Here is a 20072-nt window from a genome sequence, read left to right as displayed (position 1 = left end):
GCTGTGTCCGAAACATGGTTTACAAACTCTCATGGGTGGGATATGACTATACCAGGATACAACCTGCTTCGCAAAGACAGAGAGGGTAAGCTAGGAGGAGGGGTAGCACTTTACGTCAAAGAGCACATCAAGACAACCAGGATCACGGATGTTAAGTATACTGGGGAATCCATCTGGGTGAACCTGGCCAGAGGCGGAGAAAAATGCCTGTACCTCGGTGTGGTATACAGACCTCCTAGACAATCGGAGGACAAAGACGCGGAATTAATTGAAGATATTGAGAATATCACCTTGCGGGGGGATGTTGTTCTATTAGGAGACTTCAATATGCCTGATTTAGACTGGAACACACTCTCAGCGGCAACTTGTGACAGCAGGAGGATATTAACGTCTATGAAGGGAGTACAGCTCAAACAAATGGTGCTAGAGCCTACAAGGGCCCAGGCCATCCTGGACCTAGTACTTACGAATGGGGAAAGTGTCTCGGAGGTCTCAGTGGGAGAAACGCTAGCCACCAGCGACCATAACATGGTATGGTTTAACCTTAGGAAAGGCTTCCCTAAATCTCAAACAAGAACAAGGGTACTCAATTTCCGGGGCGTTGACTTCGAACGCATGCGAAATTTCGTTTATCAAACACTACAGGTTCAAGAAGAAACCGATAATATGGAAGCTATGTGGTCAACCTTGAAATCGACCGTTCAGGAGGCAACTGTCCGATACATTAAATCTGTAAATAAACAACAAAGAAACAAGAGACCCAAATGGTTCACTGATGAGATCTCGTACCGCGTCAAGGAGAAGAAAAGAGCATTTCTCTCATACAAACGCACCGGGGAGAAAGAAGCGAACATTGAATACAAGACAAAGTCCGCAGCGGTCAAAACAGCAGTCAGGGAGGCCAAACTTAGAATGGAAGAAACTCTAGCGAAGAATATTAAGAAAGGGGACAAATCCTTCTTCAGGTACATTAGCGACAGGAAGAAGAACACAAATGGGATAGTACGCCTTAGAGCGCCAGACGGGAGTTATGTGGAAACAGATTCAGATAAAGCTAAACTGCTGAATGATTACTTCTGCTCTGTCTTTACCTGCGAGGCATCAGGGAACGGGCCTCGGTTGGAAACAAAGCAAAGCATGGAAGATCCATTTCAGAATTTTGAGTTCACAACTGCCGATGTTTACAAAGAACTTTCAAGACTCAAGGTGAACAAGGCCATGGGGCCGGACAATTTACACCCACGAGTGCTCAGAGAGCTATGCGATGTTCTAGCGAAACCGTTAGCCATGCTCTTCAATCTCTCCCTAAGTACGGGGAGAGTCCCCCTGGACTGGAAAACAGCTAACGTCGTTCCTCTGCACAAAAAGGGATGCAGAGCAGAGACTGCGAACTACCGACCAGTGAGTCTCACATCAATTGTGTGTAAACTCATGGAAACTCTACTTAAAGGAAAATTAGATACGATTTTAGATGAGGGAGACCTAAGGGATCCCCGTCAACATGGATTCACTAGGGGTAGGTCATGCCAATCCAATCTTATCAGCTTCTTCGATTGGGTGACGGGAAAACTGGACCTGGGAGAGTCTCTGGACATAGTGTACTTGGATTTCAGCAAGGCATTTGACAGTGTCCCGCACCGCAGACTATTAAACAAGATGAAGTCGATGGGTCTAGGCGAGAAGCTAACTGCATGGGTCGAGGATTGGCTGAGTGAAAGACTTCAGAGGGTGGTGGTCAACGGCACCCTCTCTGAGACATCGGAGGTAACTAGCGGAGTGCCGCAGGGCTCGGTCCTGGGACCATCTCTTTTCAACATATTCATACGAGACTTGACCCAAGGGCTTCAGGGTAAAGTAACACTGTTCGCCGACGACGCCAAACTGTGTAATATAGTAAGTGAAAACAATCTTAAGGATAGTATGACGCAGGATCTGATCATGCTAGAAAACTGGTCCTCGACATGGCAGCTGGGCTTCAACGCTAAGAAATGTAAGGTCATGCATCTCGGCTGCGGAAATCCATGCAAAACTTACACCTTGAATGGAGAAACACTAGCTAGAACTTCAGAAGAACGGGACTTGGGTGTGATCGTCAGTTCAGACATGAAGGCTGCCAAACAAGTGGAGCAAGCCTCATCCAAGGCAAGGCAAATGTTGGGATGTATCAATAGAGGCTTCGTCAGCCGTCAACCTGAAGTCATGATGCCGCTCTACAGAGCCATGGTGAGACCTCACCTGGAATACTGTGTGCAGTTTTGGAGACCACACTACCAAAAAGACGTGCTTCGAGCTGAGTCAGTCCAACGAATGGCCACTAGAATGGTCTCCGGACTCGGGAGTCTCCCATACGAGGAAAGACTGGACAAACTGCATCTCTATACTCTTGAGGAGCGTAGAGAAAGGGGAGACATGATTGAGACGTTTAAATACATCACAGGTCGTGTCGAGGCGGAAAGCGATATATTCTTCCCCAGGGGACCCTCGGTCACAAGGGGGCACCCGTTCAAACTCAGAGGTGGGAAATTTAATGGTGACACCAGGAAGTATTTCTTTACAGAACGGGTGGTAGATCACTGGAACAAACTTCCGGTGCAAGTGGTCAAGGCCACCAGTGTACTCGACTTTAAAAATAAATGGGACATCCACGTGGGATCCCTAAGGAGGTCGAGCTAAGGAATTGGGTCATTAGCACTCAAACTTGATGGGGTGGGACAAAATAGTGGGCAGACTTGGTGGGCTGTAGCCCTTTTCTGCCGTCATCTTTCTATGTTTCTATGTTTCTATTCTCACATGTGGGTGACCTCCAAGCTAACCAGAATGGGATGGTGGGAGTGTTGGCAATTTAGGAGAATAAATTTGGAAAACTACCTGGCCAAAATGGCCATCCCATCTGGAAAAAGAATCCAGACAATAATGAGAGGTGAAGGTATGAACCGAGGACCAAGTGGCAGCTTTGCAGACTTCCTCAATAGGGGTAGATCTAAGGAAAGCAACTGATGCCGCCATGGCTCTGATTATATGGGCTGTGACTCGACCCTGTAGATGCAGTCCAGTCTGAGCATAGCAGAAAGAAATGCAAGCAGCCATCCAGTTGGAGATGGTGCTCTTGGAAATTGGATGTCCCAACTTGTTTGGAACAAAGGAGACAAATGGCTTAATGTGTTTCAGTAGAAAGCCAAAGCACGCTTACAGTCCAGAGTATGAAGAGCTATTTCTCCAGGATGAGAATGAGGCTTTGGAAAAAACACTGGAAGTACAATGGATTGATTGAGATGAAATTCTGAAACCACTTTAGGCAAGAATTTAGGATGAGTACAGAGGACCACTGTGTCATGATGAAATACTGTGAAAGGTGGGTCCATTACTAAAGCTTGTAGTTCACTGACTCTGCGAGCAGACGTATGAGCAATGAGAAAACCACTTTCCAAGTGAGATATTTCAGAAGAGTCAAAACCATTGGTTCAAAAGGAGGATTCATCAATTGAGCAAGAACAACATTGAGATCCCAAACCACTGAAGGCGGTTTGGCTTGACATTGAAATGTCCTTTCATAAATCTGGAAACCACAGGATGAGCAGAAAGGGGTTTCCCTTCTATAGGCTGATGGAAAGCAGCAATTGCACTGAGGTGGACTCGAATGGATGTGGATTTGAGACCTGATTGGGATAAATGCAACAGCTAATCCAAACTGAAGACAAGGAGATGGATTGAGGCTCCTTGTGATGAATAGTGCACCAAGCAGAAAATCTAGTCCATTTCTGGTTATAACATTGACTAGTAGTAGGCTTCCTAGAAGCCTCTAAAATATCCTTGACAGAGTGAGAAGACTGTAGAGGGGCAGTTAGGTTGAGAGGTATCAAGCTGTCAGATGTAGAGACTGCAGGTTGGGATGAAGTAGAGACCCCTGACTCTGTGTAAGCAGAGAGGGAAACACTGATAGAAGTAGTGGCTCCCTGCTGAGTTGAAGTAAAAGGGAGAACCACGGTTGTCTGGGCCACCGAGGAGCTATGAGAATCATGGTGGCATGTTCATGTTTGAGTTTGATAAGTGTGTTGAGAATGAGAGGAAATGGAGTAAATGCATTCAGAAACTGATGCGTCCATTCCAGAAGAAAAGCATCTGCCTCGAGGCAATAAGGAGAGCATATTCTGGAGCAGAACTGAGGCAGTTTGTTGTTGTAGGGAGACGCAAAGAGATCTATCTGAGGGGTCCCCCACTGAGAAAAAATGTGATGGAGAGGCAAGGAATTGAGTGTCCATTTGTGAGGTTGTAGAAGACAACTCAGTTTGTCAGCCAGACTGTTTTTCTCTCCTTGAATATAGACCGCTTTTAGAAAGGTGTTGTGAAGGATTGCCCAATTCCACACCTTTTGAGCTTCCTGGCAGAGAGGGAGATATCCTGTGCCTCCCTGCTTGTTGACGAAGTACATGGCAACTTAATTGTCTGTCCGAATGAGGACTACTTGATCATGGAGAAGATGCTGAAAAGCTTTGAGAGCATTGAAGATCGCTCTGAGTTCCAACAGATTTATGTGACACTGACGATCTGTGGTGGACTAGTGGCCTTGAATACGAAGACCATCGAGATGAGCCTCCCAAGCATAGGTCGAGGAATCTGTCGTGAGGACCGTCTGATGAGGGGGCGTTTGAAACAATAAACCTCTGGAGAGACTGGAAGAGAGCATCCACCAGTGGAGAGACTGTCTCAACAAAGGAGTCACTGTAATGTGCTGAGAGAGTGGGTCGAAAGCATGCGCCCACTGAGATGCCAGGGTCCACTGAGGAATTCTGAGGTGAAGTCTGGCAAAAGGAGTCACGTGAACTGTAGAGGCTATGTGACCAAGGAGAACCATCATGTGTCTCTCTGAAAGTGAAGTGAGGGATGACACTTTGTGACAAAATTGAATGACAGCATCCTGACGTTGTTGAGGAAGGAATGCTCTAAGGTGCAAAGTGTCCAGTACAGCTCCAATGAACTGTAGGATTTTGAGAGGGTTGGAGCTGGGATTCTGGAAAGTTGATTTTGAATCCCAGTTGTTGGAAGAACCAAATAATCCGGTGGGTTGCTACAAGAACCCCCTGAGATGTTGAATTGTTGGCGAGCCAGTCGTCCAAGTATGGGAATACCTGGAGACTATGGTTGTGCAGAGCTGCTGCCATCACTACCAGACACTTGGTGAAAACTCTGGAAGAAGATGTAGGCCAAAAAACAGCACTCTGTACTGAAAATGATGATTTCCCACCTGAAATCTAAGGAGCTTGTAAGAGGCTGGACAAGTAGAAATGTGTAAGCCTCTGAGATCCAGGGAGCATAACCAATCGGTTTGATCCAGAAGAGGATACAATGATGCTAGAGACAGCATCCAAAATTAATCTTTGACAAGGAATTTGTTGAGAGTTCAGAGATCCAGGATAGGTCGCAGATCCCCCATCTTCTTCGGGACAAGGAAGTAACGGGAGTAAAACCCGTGCTCTGCTGTTCCAGAAGAACCTCCTCGATGACATGGAGAGAAAGTGGAGCTTAAGCTTCATGAAGAAGAATCTGGAAAGATTGAAAGGATACTCTTTTGTAATCAGAAGAAGTGTGGAGAGAGGCCTTCCCAGATGAGAGTGAGGTCCCATCTTTGGTACAAATGATGGAGATGACCCCTATGGAAAAAAGAGATGAGAGAGATAGAACGAGTAAGGTTATGCTCTCTGTTTGAGTTGGTTATAAAGACTGAGAAAGCTTAGGTGCAGCAGGAGTCTGAGGTTTATGCTACTGCCATTGTTGCTGCTGAGGCTGCCTTGAATCAGGTGCTGCCTTCTGAGGGAAATGCCTTTGGGAAGATGGAGGAGGTGTATAATCCTTATCTGTGGAAGAATTTGGGTTTGATCTGATAATGGAGGCAAATGACTTCTCATGCTCAGACAAGCGCTTTGTAATTGCCTCAATAGAGTCATCAAACAACTTATTGCCTTGGCATGGGATGTTGGCCAGTCGATCTTGTAGATTCGGGTCCATAATCTATGGTGTGGAGCCAGGCAAGACGGCACATCACCACTGAGAAAGCAGTGGCCCTGGAGGACATCTCAAAAGCATCATATGCAACCTGGACCATATGTATGCAAAGTTGTCCCAGAGTGGAATGCATATGCTGGAACTCTGTCAGGCGATGCTCTGGAAGGTTCTTGAAAAAAGTGGGCATAACACTGACCCAATATTTGAGATATGATGTAAAGACAAAGTTGTAGTTTAAAATTCTATTTGTCATCATAGAATTTTGATACAGGCATCGGCCAAATTTATCCATGGCCCTTCCCTCTTGACCAGGTGGGACTGTGGCATAGACTTTGGCCAGATTGGTTGTTTTCAAGGAAGACCCAACAAGAAGAGATTGATGGGATAGTTGAGACTTTTCAAATCCCGTACAGTGAACCATTTGATATCAAGATTCCAGCAGGAATCAGAATATGGTGTAGCACGATTTCTTTTGAAAGTTTGAGTGAGAATGCCATTCATGGGTAATTTTAATGAATCCGTAGGAGGTATACCCAGTTCTTCCAAATACTCCTTAGAGTATGTTGAATCAGACTGCAAAGTGATGTTAAGATCTTTACTCATTTGGCATAAAAATTGAGTAAAGGACATCAAAACAGAAGAGGGGAGATCCCGTTGAGAAAAGATTCTGAGGAGTGTGTGGCTCAGTGGTTGGATCTACAGCCTCAGCACCCTGGGGTTGTGGGTTCAAACCCCGCGCTGCTCCTTGTGACCCTGGGCAAGTCACTCAGTCCTCCATAGCCCCAGGTACGTTAGCTAGATTGTGAGCCCACCGGGACAGAAAGGGAAAATGCTTGAATACCTGATTGTAAAACCGCTTAGATAACCTTGATAGGCGGTATATAAAATTCTAATAATAATAAATAAAACCAGGAAGGAAGGAAGGAGAGAGAGACAGAAGCAGAGAAAGACCTGGAAGAAGGGAGAACAAATGCTGGACATGGGGATGGGATGGAGGGGTTGTAAGCAGAAGAAAGACAGAGAGAGATAGAGACCTGGACCCAAAGGGGATGGGGCTGGATTGTGAAAGAAATGTTGGATGCACAGTCAGAAAGAAATCCAACCAGAAACTAATTAAATCACCAGACAACAAAGGTAGGAAAATGATTTTATTTTCAATTTAGTGATCGAAATATGTCAGTTTGAGAATTTATATCTGCTGTGTGTATATCAGTGGTCTCAAACTCGTGGCCCAGGGGCCACATGCAGCCCGCCAGGTACTATTTTGAGGCCCTCGGTATGTTTATCATAATCACAAAAGTAAAATAAAACAGTTTATTGATCTTATGTCTCTTTAGCTATAAATTACAATTATTATTAAGACATAGCCAAAAGTTAAGATTTATAAACTATAAAGCGTTTTACCTCATGCAAAATTGTCATTTCTTTAATAAGACATTAACTATTTTTTCTGAGGCCCTCCAAGTACCTACAAATCCAAAATGTGGCCCTGCATAGGGTTTGAGTTTGAGACCACTGGTGTATATGAAAAATGAAAGGAAAAAAGTGCATTACAATTAGTAGGGGAAGGGGGACAGGGTGCAGAGCCTGGCAAGGAGTGTGGGGTTGGATGCAGAGCCTGGCAGGGATTGAGGGGTCTGGATGCAGAGCCTGGTATATGTTAGTATACAATTTGGTTCAAAATGGTTTTTTTTCTTGTTTTCCTACTCTAAATCTAGGGTGCGTCTTATGGAGCGAAAAATACAGTATTTAAATTAAAGTGTTTAAGTATAGATCATTGATAGTTTGGTACCATTGTTTGTTAGGTGACAGCAGTATAAAATATAACATCAAAGCCATATTATCAAGGCAGAAATCCCTGATGCCACTCACCAAAGTTGTTATCTTGCTGATAGGCATCATTCCAGGCCTAATGCTGCCTCCTCCTTTTAGGATAATCTGTGTCTCCTCAGGTATTAAGAAGGACTCATTATACCATATATCAAACTCTGAGGGGATAAGAAAGGTTACATTTAGTAGGAGAAGCATTAAAAAAAAAACTCCAGTAATGATCTGAATAGTCTCAAATCTAACTCTATATGTAAAAATAAACATGAAAGCACTATATCTAGGTATACAAAGGCACAGAAACTTAAACTTGGTATGAATATGAACTTCCTGTTCCCTTAACAATAAAACTCCAGCTCATACCCACAAAGGCATGATACTCAACTCATTCTTTTTGCAGCCTCACTTCATGCAACAACAAGTGGATGCTTTGCTGTAAATGGCTTGACTTGCCAGGTTTCTTCATATGCACTACTGTTTTGATAAGTACATATATTATTTTGTAGCTTGGCAGTTCTTTGGGCTTCCACCTTAATCGGAACCCACCCTCAGAGTTTTCTTTGGCACCAATTCTGGGGGTCCCCCCCCCCCCACCTCATTTTTCTATCCAAATCAATAAGTACTATAAATAATCTCCTTATATCCATCCAGATTGACTTTAGGGGTAGTGTGGGGCCTGGGACAAATGAGCCCCAGTTTTGAATTATAGTGGGGGGGGGGGTGGCAGGAATATTGTAGTGGCAGTTTCCTATTCACTCCCTCTGCAGACAGTCCTGCCACTTAGTCCAGTTACTGCAACAGCAGTTCATAGCTAGAGTCCACAGACTGTGGCTCTCTGGAATCTGTTATATGTGCACCATGAATATGGTCATTATGTGTTAGCACTGCAAAATGACCACTATTCCTCTTCACGAAGTTGGGGGGTGGGGGCACTGAAGCATTACTAGTCCAACTTGGCCAAAGAAGCAGAAACTGGGGTCCAGAATTAAAACCAAGTTTCTTGCATGGCAACTGAGACAATGTGTAGGATGTTTTAATACTTATGCAGCCCATGATGAGAGGATTAGAGGACAAATATATAGACTATGAATATAGACTACAAGAGGAGTTCTTAAAATCATGCAATACATAGAAGTACCAGTAGATGTCTATTTTTTTATACAGCTACAGTTAGATTTGTCATATTTATTACTGTTTCCAATATTGCTCACTTTCTTTCCTGAAAAACACTAGGTCATAACCCAGATTTGTAGTCAGAGCCCCACCCTATGGAATGCTCTCCCATTGGATATCCGACTGGAAGAACCATTGGACTAATTTAAGACCAAACTAAAAACTTTCTTATTTAAACGCATTTCTAACCTAAGAATGAGCAATTCCTCTAACCTGCTTATTCCGTTTATAATAATGAATACCAACCACTTTTAAGAAGCGCAATTCCCCCCCTTCTATGTTTTTCCCCTTCCCATTTCCCACCCTTTTCTATTTATTTTATCTCGATGTATTTTACTCTTACCTCCCCCTTGATCCGCTTGTTTCTGTTTGTCCATGTCTTACCCATTGAACATGCATATACAGTCAAACCTCGGTTTGCGAGTAACCCGGTTTGCGAGTGTTTTGCAAGACGAGCAAAACATTCTCGCAAACCGAGTGTTGACTCGATTTGCGAGCACCCCCCGATAACCGGCATCACTCCCCCCCGCTCGCAAAGGGCCCCCTCCCGCTCGAATCGGCACCCCCCCCCCCCCGTGAAAACAGCAACCCCCCGCCTGACCAACTTTAACTCATCCCCCCTTTGGCACCGGCACGCAGCCCACAAGTGCCGGTGCCGCTTGAAGATCTTCTTCTTCCCAGTCTCTGCCGGCTTTGAGCATGCATCTGCGCATGCTCAAGCCCTTCTAATTCTCCCTCTCGCCGAGAATCTCGGCGAGAGGGAGAATTAGAAGGGCTTGAGCACGCGCAGATGCATGCTCAAAGCCGGCAGAGATTGGGAAGAAGAAGATCTTCAAGCGGCACCGGCACTTGTGGGCTGCGTGCTGGTGCCAAAGGGGGGGTGAGTTAAAGTTGGTCGGGCGGGGGGATCCTGTTCTCGCGGGGGGGTGCCGATTCGAGTGGGGGGGGGGCCTTTGCGAGCGGGGAGAGCGATTCTCGTGCCGGTGCCAGATGGGGGGGGTGAGTTAAAGTTGGTCGGTCGGGGGGTGCCTATTCTCACGGGGGGTGCCGGATCACGCAGGGGGGGGACTTTGCGAGCGGGGGGGGGGAGCAGCGCCCTGGCCTCGGGGGTGGGGGGTTGGGAACGTATCAAAGCAAGTTTCCATTATTTCCTATGGGGAAACTCGCTTTGATAAACGAGCATTTTGGATTACGAGCATGCTCCTGGAACGGATTATGCTCGTAATCCAAGGTACCACTGTATATATTTTTTTTATCTTGTTTTAATTTTAATTTTTTTAGCATTGTAAACCAGAACATAAGAATAGCTTTACTGGGTCAGATCAAAGGTCTATCAAGCCCAGTAGCCCGTTCTCACGGAAGCCAATCCAGGTCCCTAGTACCTGGCCAAAACCCAAAGAGTAGTTACATTCCATGCTACCAATCCAGGGCAAGCAGTGGCTTCCCCCATGTCTTTCTCAATAACAGACTATGGACTTTTCCTCCAGGAACTTCTCCAAACCTTGCTTAAAACTAACTACGCTATCCGGTATATCAAGTGTTGAATAAACTTGGAAACTTAGCATACAGTAACTAACTGTGAAATTTATGATGCTTCATACAGTACCTGATAACATACAGAATATTTTAGATGATATAATTTAGGAATGTATAGAAAATGAACTTTAGTAATCACTTCTTATAACAGTTCCACATGTAACAATAATGTAAAATGACTTGAACAAAATTACATTTTAACATCTGAAAATTAAAGATGGGAAGGAATTTGGGGTTCTGTGAGAAGAAATACAGAGATCACTCAGGGTCTATGGTACTGCACAAAATGGAGGCACTGAAGTTTATTTTTCCCTCTGGCTGTTTTAGGACATAGAGGCATTTTCAAAACATTAAGGGCTCCTTTTAACAAGGTGCGCTACGGGGGTTAGCGCGTCGGACATTTCATCACGCGCTAACCCCCGCAGCAGCCTAAAATCCTAACGCCTCATCAATGGAGGCGTTAGGTAATAGTACAGCAGGCGGTTTAACGTGTGGTATTCCACACATTAAACCGCTACCGCACCTTTGTAAAAGTACCCCTAAGACAGGGCTCTCAAAGTCCCTCCTTGAGGGCCGCAATCCAGTCGGGTTTTCAGGATTTCCCCAATGAATATGCATTGAAAGCAGTGCATGCACACGGATCTCATGCATATTCATTGGGGAAATCCTGAAAACCCGACTGGATTGCGGCCCTCAAGGAGGGACTTTGAGAGCCCTGTCTTAGGGGTACTTTTACAAAGTACCTAAGACATCCAAAAAACAACATACATTGGCACTTGGACATTTTTCTGGCCAAAAAAATCCAAGTGCTGATTTCCAAAGCCAACTTTACAGACGTCTTGCTAGGCAGCTTAGCCACTATGCATTCAAAGTTCGAGGAGCATGTTGGGAGGTGTATTATGGGTGGGCTATGGGCGTGCTTTGCATTTGGACGTCTTGCAGTGATAATCAAACGTTTCCCAAGATGTCCAGGATGGAACTTAGATGTCCAGAGTTACACCTGTTTTAAAAGTGTCTAAGTGCCAAAAAAGTACCCAAACTGACCACTGGAGGGATTAAGTAATGACCCCCCCCAATTCCCCCCACGGTGGTCATTAACCCCCTCTCACCCCACAAAGATCTGAATGAAACGGTACATACATGTCTCTAGAACAGCAGCACGTGATATTGGAAAGCTTAATAGAGCTCTGCACAGTGTCTTAAGTATCCTGGTGGGTGGGCTAGTGTACTATAGAGAGGAGGACCCAGGCCCATAAGCCACTCTAAACACTACTTTTATTGTGGAAAATGTAAGCCCCCCAACCCCCCAACCCTATTCTACTGCTTTTTAGGTGCCACTTGCAGCCGTAAGGGTTATTGGAGTGGGAGACAGGTGGGTATAGTAGGTTTTAGGGAAGCTTTAGAGGGCTCAGCATAAATTATAAGGGGTTATGACATTGCTCCTTGTAACCCTGGGTAAGTCACTTAATCCCCCTAATGCCCCAGGTACATCAGATAGATTGTGAGCCCACCAGGACAAACAGGGAAAAATGCTTGAGTACCTGAATAAATTCATGTAAACCGTTCTGAGCTCCCTGGGAAGAACCGTATAGAAAACTGAATAAATAAATAAAAAGATGGCCCTTACAGTCCTTATCAGAGGAGATGGGGAATAAATGTGTAGTTTAATGACTAACAAAAAAACCAAACAAACAAACTAGATTACTTCTGAAAGATCTTCTAATTAGGAGTAGGATAATAAGAAAATATAAACAAAACAATAGAATGCTATGCTGTAAATGCTTGTACTCTATTCTCCTGTAAATCTGCAAACAGTGTATTTCCTAGACCCATATGCAACTTTATATGGCTAGAGAACCGAGAAATGCCTGCGGAGCTAATGGAGTGGATGAAGACTGAAGTGATAGAAAAAATAAAGGAGGTAAAAAGAATCTTTGAACCTCTGTAGCGATGGAAAACAGCATGAACATTTAATTCTGGCCAGAATAAGCACCTGTGAGTAGTCTCTGCCGACACTGATCCACAAGGCGCTGGCAGTATTGGACTTCTGCATTCAAGTCCTGCAGTTCATCGTAATCAGACCTGTATTGTTTCTTCAGGTCTTTAAGTTTCACAATCAGAATAAATTCCTCTTCATCAATTATAGTCTGGCCTCCATCACTGACATATTCTCCTAGTCAGGAAGAGGATAATGAGAAAATTTATTATGTGTTTGTGTTTAAGTTTTTTTATTGATTTTTTTCATTTAACAACAAGTGTCATAAATTTTCATACAATTATCTTAATAATACACTTGATATTTCTATAATGTATTTTATACATAACATTTCTTATCTTATATTTCTTATGATTTTATATATCATAAAACTGTAATTATTTTTCTTATAAAGTTATACAACATATATATTGTAATGATTTTATCAATTATTTTTTAAATTATTAACCTTTTTCCCCTCCCTTTATTATATTGTTTTCATGTAAGAATACCATCTATTAATAATATTTTATTTATAATTTATAATAAAGAGTATAAATCCCCCTCCCATATCCCCTCCCTCCCTTTCTTCTTTAACTATTTTCTTATTATGGGAAAATGAAATTCAATTATTACAATATTTTGTTAATGGTCCCCAAATCTTTTTGAATTTATCCATATATCCTTTTTGTGTTGCAAATGTATGTTCCATTTTATATATATGGCAAACTGAGTTCCACCAAAAATTATAGTTCAATCTGTCACAATTTTTCCAATTGTGTGTAATTTGTTGTACTGCTATTCCAGTCATTATAAATAAAAGTTTGTTGTTATTTGATGAAATTTGACTTTGAGATCTCATTGCAGTACCAAATAGAATTGTATCGTATGTCAAGGCTACAGGATTTTCTAACATCCTATTGATTTGGGGCCAAATTGATTTCCAAAATGTTAATATGAATGGACAATAGAATAAAAGATGATCTAATGTCCCTGTTTCAAGATGACAATGCCAGCATCTATTAGACTTAGAGCTATCAATTCTATGTAAACGTGTAGGGGTCCATAAAGCTCTATGTAAAATAAAAAACCAAGTTTGTCTCATAGATGCTGACAGTGTACATCTTATCCTCCAAGACCAAAGTCGTGGCCATTGAGATGCATTGAACTCATGCTTAATCTCAATGCTCCAAATATCTCTAAGACCATTTTTTTTCTTTTTATATACAAATTCAGATATTAATTTATACCATCTTGCGGCCTGGTGACCCATGGAATCTATCTGAAAACATAAGAATTCTATATTATGATAATTATTAAGATTTTTCCATTCAGGGAACCCTACCTGAATGGCCTGCTTCAATTGCATCCATCTGAAATATTGTGATTTATTCAAACCGAATTTATTTTGCAATTGTGAAAATTCAAGCAGTTTACCTTTATTTATTACATCTTCTAAAATCCGAATTCCAGCAATCATCCAATGTTTCCAGATAATTTTAAAACCGCCAACTTTGATCTTTGGATTGAGCCATATTGTTTGAGTCGTTGATTTAGTTATTGGAATAGGAGTTAGATTACTTATATATCTTATAGTTTTCCAAGTATCAACCAATATTTTGTGATCCTTATATAACCTTGGCATTTGAATACTGATAACATGACTTAGACGTAAAGGAAACATTAATCTCCATTCTAACCAGAACCAATCTGGTATATGTTCAATGGGTTCTGGGAGGATCCAATACATACCCTGACGCATAATATAGGCTTGATGGTACCTATAAAAATTTGGAAAATTTACCCCTCCCTCCGCAATTGGTCTTTGTAATGATACTAGAGCAATTCTGGGGGTTTTTCCAAGCCAAATAAATTTTGTTAACATCTTATCCAGTTTTTTATAAAATGACCCCTGAAAAAAAATTGGTATCATACCCATTTGGTAACAAACTACTGGTAATATCATCATTTTTACAGTTTGTATTCTCCCCCACCAGGATATGCACAGAGGATTCCATTGCTCACACATTTCTGACACTTTTTGTAATATATTTTTTTCATTAATTTTCATTGTCTCATCTACAGTTTTTGTAATCCAAATTCCTAAGTATTTTATTCCTTCTTCTTTCCAAATAAAAGAAAATGAATCAAATAGACTTTTTGTACAATGTACATTGAGTGGAAGTACTTCTGATTTATTCCAGTTTATTTTATATCCTGAAAATTTTCCAAATTTTTCAATCAATTCAAGCAAATTTGGAATGGTTGTTTCCGGATTTCTCAAATAAAGTAAAATATCATCAGCATATGCTGATAATTTATATTCTCTATCTGAATGTGGAATACCCTGTATCTCCCTTGTTTGTTCTATAGCTATTTAGAAAATTTATTATGAAAAGCGTAACATTAAAGAGATACAATGCTGTGATTTTTCAAAAGGTCACCAAGTTAATTTTAAGATACAACCTATGATAGATTATGACAGAATATTATTCCAAATCTAGCTGGCTAGATTTAGGCAAACAAAGTCAGTGGTAAGGGTTAGATACATTGCCTCTCTGATATGAAAACTTGGATGTCAAACAACAAACTTCAACTAAACGCCTCTAAAACAGAACTCTTATGGATCAGGAAAAAAAGCACCAAATTCACACGTCCTACCCTAGCATGGGACTCCACTCTACTAACGGCAACAGATCAGGTACGCAGCCTAGGAGTAACCTTAGATGGACACCTATCCCTATCTGCCCACATATCCCAAGTAATCTCCACCTCCTTCTACTACCTCCGCCAACTGAAAAGGATCAAACCCTACATCTCCACACCTGACCTCGCCCAACTCCTCTACGTATATGTCCTCTCCAGAATGGATTACTGTAACTCCCTATTTAATGGACTAACCAAAAATAATCTCAAACGCCTCCAACGTGTCCAAAATGCAGCTATCCGCCTCCTACACAACCTCAACTACCATGATCCCGTCTCCCCAGCACTCCGCGCTGAACACTGGCTCCCAATTAGCCAGCGCTGTGCTTTCAAGGCCCTAGCAGTAGCCCACAAGAGAATTTATGCCACCATCCCCTCCTACATAAAATCCAAGCTTCCCATCTACACCCCCACTCGCACCCTCCGCTCAAAATCGGAAATACGCCTATGCATTCCCCCTGGAAGGTCCCTCCTCTCAGAAACTGCCCGCAAACGATCCTACAGCCACTTCATCCCACATCTCTGGAATCAACTCCCCCCCCAACTCAGGCAACAGAACTCTTTATTGACATTCCGTAAAATGGTAAAGACCCTCCTCTTCAACTAAAGGTCTCCCTCAGTCTACACCCCCCCTTAAACCCCACCTCTCTCTTCTCTCCCCTGTTTAACTTCTCCCTAAATTTCAGTATAGTCCTCTCTTAGTCTGTACTCTGATAAATTGTCTGTACTCTGAAAAATTGTTTGTACTCTGATAAATACTGCACAGTCTTGTATGTCCAAGCATCTAAACCTATTGTACATCTTATTTGTCTAATTACTTCCACTGTGTATGTTTACTTGTAGACCGTTCTGAGCTACTGGGAGGACGGGATATAAATCTAAATAAATAAATAAATAAACCTGGTTGGCTAGCACTGATTTGCAGTGCTAGATACCAGAGTTCTTCCTTCTACCTGACCCGGCCTCCAAAAACATTCAACTTTAGAGAAACTATAACTAGGTGGCTAGATATACCTGCTCAGCAGAGGTGGGGGGAGAGGTAGAATTTTCACTCCTGGAGATCCAACTGTCTATCTCTATAATCAGGTGACTAAGGGAGGAATTCATTGAGCAGCATTAGGGCTTTAAGTTGTGCTAAACAACCCTTACTGTAACTTAAACAGCTGTAATACTGCAGGGTCAAAAATAGCACAGTGACATTTAAGTCACCGTGCGTTACTCAGTAATGAGATACATAATATGCAAATGCATGATTTGCATCTCATTACTATGCTAATCACCTAACGCGACTTGTGGTGATATTGCGTTAGGGCTGATATATGATGGTAAAATAACTCCAGCTCTTTGAAGGCTTCCTACCAATTTTATCCTACATAAGAACATAAGAATAGCCTTACTGAGTCAGACCAATGGTACATCAAGCCCAGTAGTCCATTCTTACAGTGGCCAATCCAGGTCACTAGTACCTGGTCAAAACCCAAAGAGTAGCAACATTCCATGTTATCGATCCAGGGCAAGCAGTGGCTTCCCTCATGTCTTTCTCTATAATAGGTATGGACCTTTCCTCCAAGAAATTGTCCAAACCTTTCTTAAAACCAATTGATGTTCTATGAATTGACTTCCTACCAATTGTCGGGATCCCGAACTTGGAATAATGCAGACACATTTAAGACGATGTCATCCAATGACTGCTCTCCTATATCCAGAAAGATCTGGAATATTTTTTTACAGGGGCATGTGCTGTATCTCCCATACCAGATTCCACCCATCTCCAACCTGAAGAGGTGCTGGGGAAAGGGATGTTGCCAGTGGTGTGCCTCAGGGTTTGGCTCTTGGCCTGTTCTTTTTAACATTTTTGTTAGTGGTATTGCTGAAGGACTGTCAGGTAAGATTAGTCTCTTTGTGGATGTTACCAAAATCTGCAATAGAGTAGACATGTGTGAATAACATGAGGAGGGACCTAGTGATGCTTGAAGAATGGTCTAAAATTTGGCAGCTAAAACTTAATGCTAAGAAATGCAAGGTCATGCATTTGGGCTGCAAAAATCCGAGGGAATAGTACAGTTTAGGGGATGAAGAACTTTTGTGCACAAGAGAGAAGAAGGACTTAGGTGTGATAGTATGTGATGATCTTAAGGTGGCCAAACAGGTTGAAAAGGTGACGGCAAAAGCTAGAAGGATGCTAGGGTGCATAGGCAGAGGTATGGCCAGTAGGAAAAAGGAGGTACTGATGCCCCTATATAAGAATCTGTAGAGACCTCATTTAGAATCCTGGAGACTGCACCTTCAAAAAGATATAACAGGATGGAGTCCAAAGGAAGGCTCTTAAAATGGTCAGTGGTCTTCGTCATAAAGCATATAGAGACAGATTTAAAGATCTCAATAGGTATACTTTGGAGGAAAGACAGGAGAGAGATGATAGAGACATTTAAATGTGGCATAAATGTGCATGAGGTGAGTCTCTTTCATTTGAAAGGAAACTCTAGAATGAGAGGGCAAAGGATGAAGTTAAGAGGTGATAGGCTCAGGAGTAATCTTAGAAAATACTTTTCTTACAAAAAGGGTGATAGATGCATGATAGCCTTTTGGTAGAAGTGATGGAGAGAAAGACTGATTTCAAGAATCCAAGACTGAATTCAATAAAAGATTGGGACAGGCACGTGAATAAATAAACAACAAAGAACCGCTTCTAAGAAGCAACTTTCCTTCTGTTTTATCCTCCCCATCTTCCCTTCCTTTTATTTCTTATTTTAAAAATGTAATTAAAACTTTCCTCAAATAACGCCTTGTTTTGTCTTCACTACCCATTAAAAAAATTTTTTTATTAAGATCTTTTACATTTTTAATACTGTAAACCGGCTACATACTTGTGATGGTTGGTATATCAAACTAAGAATAAACTTGGAAACTTGGATCTCTTAGGGAGAGGAGGAGATAGAAGCTGAGAATGGGCAGACTGGATGGGCCATTTGGCCTTTATCTGCCATCAAGTTTCTAGGTTTCTAAGAATATTCTCTCTCTTTTTTTTTTTTTCTTAGAGGGAAAGGTGGGTGGGACAGATCTACAGAGAACCTCTGTTATAGATAAACAACCTTGCTTTCTCCATAGTCTGCTGATCTAAAGCAGCTACATTGAAAATGTCTTTAAATTTTTGGATTATGGTTATCAATCTGCAGATTAATTTCAGGACGGTAGGAATTCAGATACTTATCCTAAAAATTCTGCAGTACAGTTTGTCTAAAGTCACTGTGCTATCTGCTCAACATATTCAACATATTGGGCTTCAGACCCAACTTCAGCACCGAATCCCTTCTGGCCTCACTAATCTCTAAGGTGCAACAACTCCATTCTCGCAACAAATTCGCTGTTCTCCTACAATTCGACCTCTCCGCAGCTTTCAACGTCGTCCATCATGATATCCTAATCTTCCAACTCTCCGAAATAGGCATAAGCTCCACAGTCCTAGATTGGTTCTCGAAATTCCTACGCTTCCGCTCCTACACCGTTAACTTAAACGGTACCTCATTCCCCCCCTGGAAACCGAAATGTGGAGTCCCGCAAGGCTCACCCCTCTCTCCTATCCTTTTCAACATCTACATGTCCTCTCTGAAACTCCTTCATCTATCCCCCCTAGAAACTCTCTATACCTACGCCGATGACATCCTCATCCTCCTCGAGACCGACTCGAACCTCTCGAACCTCGCTGAGAACATATCCACATGTATAACGAATCTCCAATCCTGGGCCCAATCTGTACAAATGAAACTGAATGAGTCCAAAACAAAACTACTTTGGCTCGGCCCAACATTAGATCATTTACCCATCTCCATCCCATTACCTTCTGGCCCCACTCTTCAGCTTGAGTTTTCAAGCAAAGTTCTAGGCATCGTCATAGACTCCTCTCTCTCCTTCAATGATCACCTCGACTCTTTGATAAAAAAATGCTTCTTTTGCCTTCATATGTTGAGGAAAGTGAGATCCTGCTTTCATCATTCTCACTTTACCGTCCTCGTTCAATCTACCATCCTCTCTAGACTGGACTACTGCAACTCCGTCTATATAAGCCTAACTAAGAAAAACCTCCATAGACTTCAGCTAATTCAGAACGCCGCGGCTAAGCTTATTTTCGCAAAAGGCAAGTTTAATCATGTCTCCCCACTCTTCTCCAAGCTTCACTGGCTCCCAGTATACTCCAGAGTCCTCTTTAAATGTGCCTGCTTAGCCTTCAAGATCCTACATGGCGTCCTTCCTCCCGTTATCCCACTCTTTTGGAATTCCTCAAAACCACACTCCACCAGACCCTCCCAAAAGCTGAAACTATCATTCCCCTCCATAAAAGGTATATCCCGCGCAGGAAAACTTGGAACATCTCTCCCCTTTAGAATCACAGAACTCTGGAACAACCTCTCATCCCCACTCAGAAACTCAAGCTCCTTCCAATCCTTCCGCAAACACTTGAAAACTTGGCTCTTTGCAAAAATCTAATCACCTCCCATTTTTCAGTACTCTGTCCCTCTCTATCCTCTTAGTCCCTCTCCTTTATCCTTCATTGTAGTTCCTTTCCTCTTAATTCTGTAAACCGTGCCGAGCTCTGCGCTTGCGGAGATGGTGCGGTATACAAACCTAAGGTTTAGTTTAGTTTAGTTTAGATTCAAACAAAATATTTGGTCAAAGTGTGTACTGATATCCATGTATTTCAGAGAGTAGCACTGATTTTATGCTCACTGTTGATATCACTGTTGCTTGGAGACAGTGGGCTCCAATTCATTTTGGTGCAAGTAACCCTGCCTGTTGGTAACACAAAGATATGCATATCCAAACTCCAGCTGGTGAAGACAAGGTCTATTTTAGAAGG

The 20072-nt window shown here is 42.4% G+C and overlaps 1 protein-coding gene across 7 annotated transcripts in view; it reads right to left on the bottom strand.

The window, feature by feature from the left end:
- The window catches only part of KIF9 (kinesin family member 9), a 252267-nt gene that overhangs the window by 20755 nt on the left and 211440 nt on the right, over positions 1-20072 (bottom strand). For 6 of the 7 annotated variants that reach the window (XM_033931865.1, XM_033931864.1, XM_033931867.1 and 3 more), the window contains 2 exons: positions 12530-12709; positions 7873-7988 (listed from right to left, as the gene is read on the bottom strand). In XM_033931865.1, coding sequence (XP_033787756.1) covers positions 7873-7988; positions 12530-12709 — 296 coding nt within the window. The remainder of the gene's footprint in view (positions 1-7872; positions 7989-12529; positions 12710-20072) is intronic. The other variant, XM_033931868.1, reaches the window with a different exon arrangement.

This window comes from Geotrypetes seraphini, chromosome 2 (assembly GCF_902459505.1).
Source record: "Geotrypetes seraphini chromosome 2, aGeoSer1.1, whole genome shotgun sequence".
NCBI lineage: Eukaryota > Metazoa > Chordata > Amphibia > Gymnophiona > Dermophiidae > Geotrypetes > Geotrypetes seraphini.
This window is presented reverse-complemented; position numbering and strand designations above follow the sequence as displayed.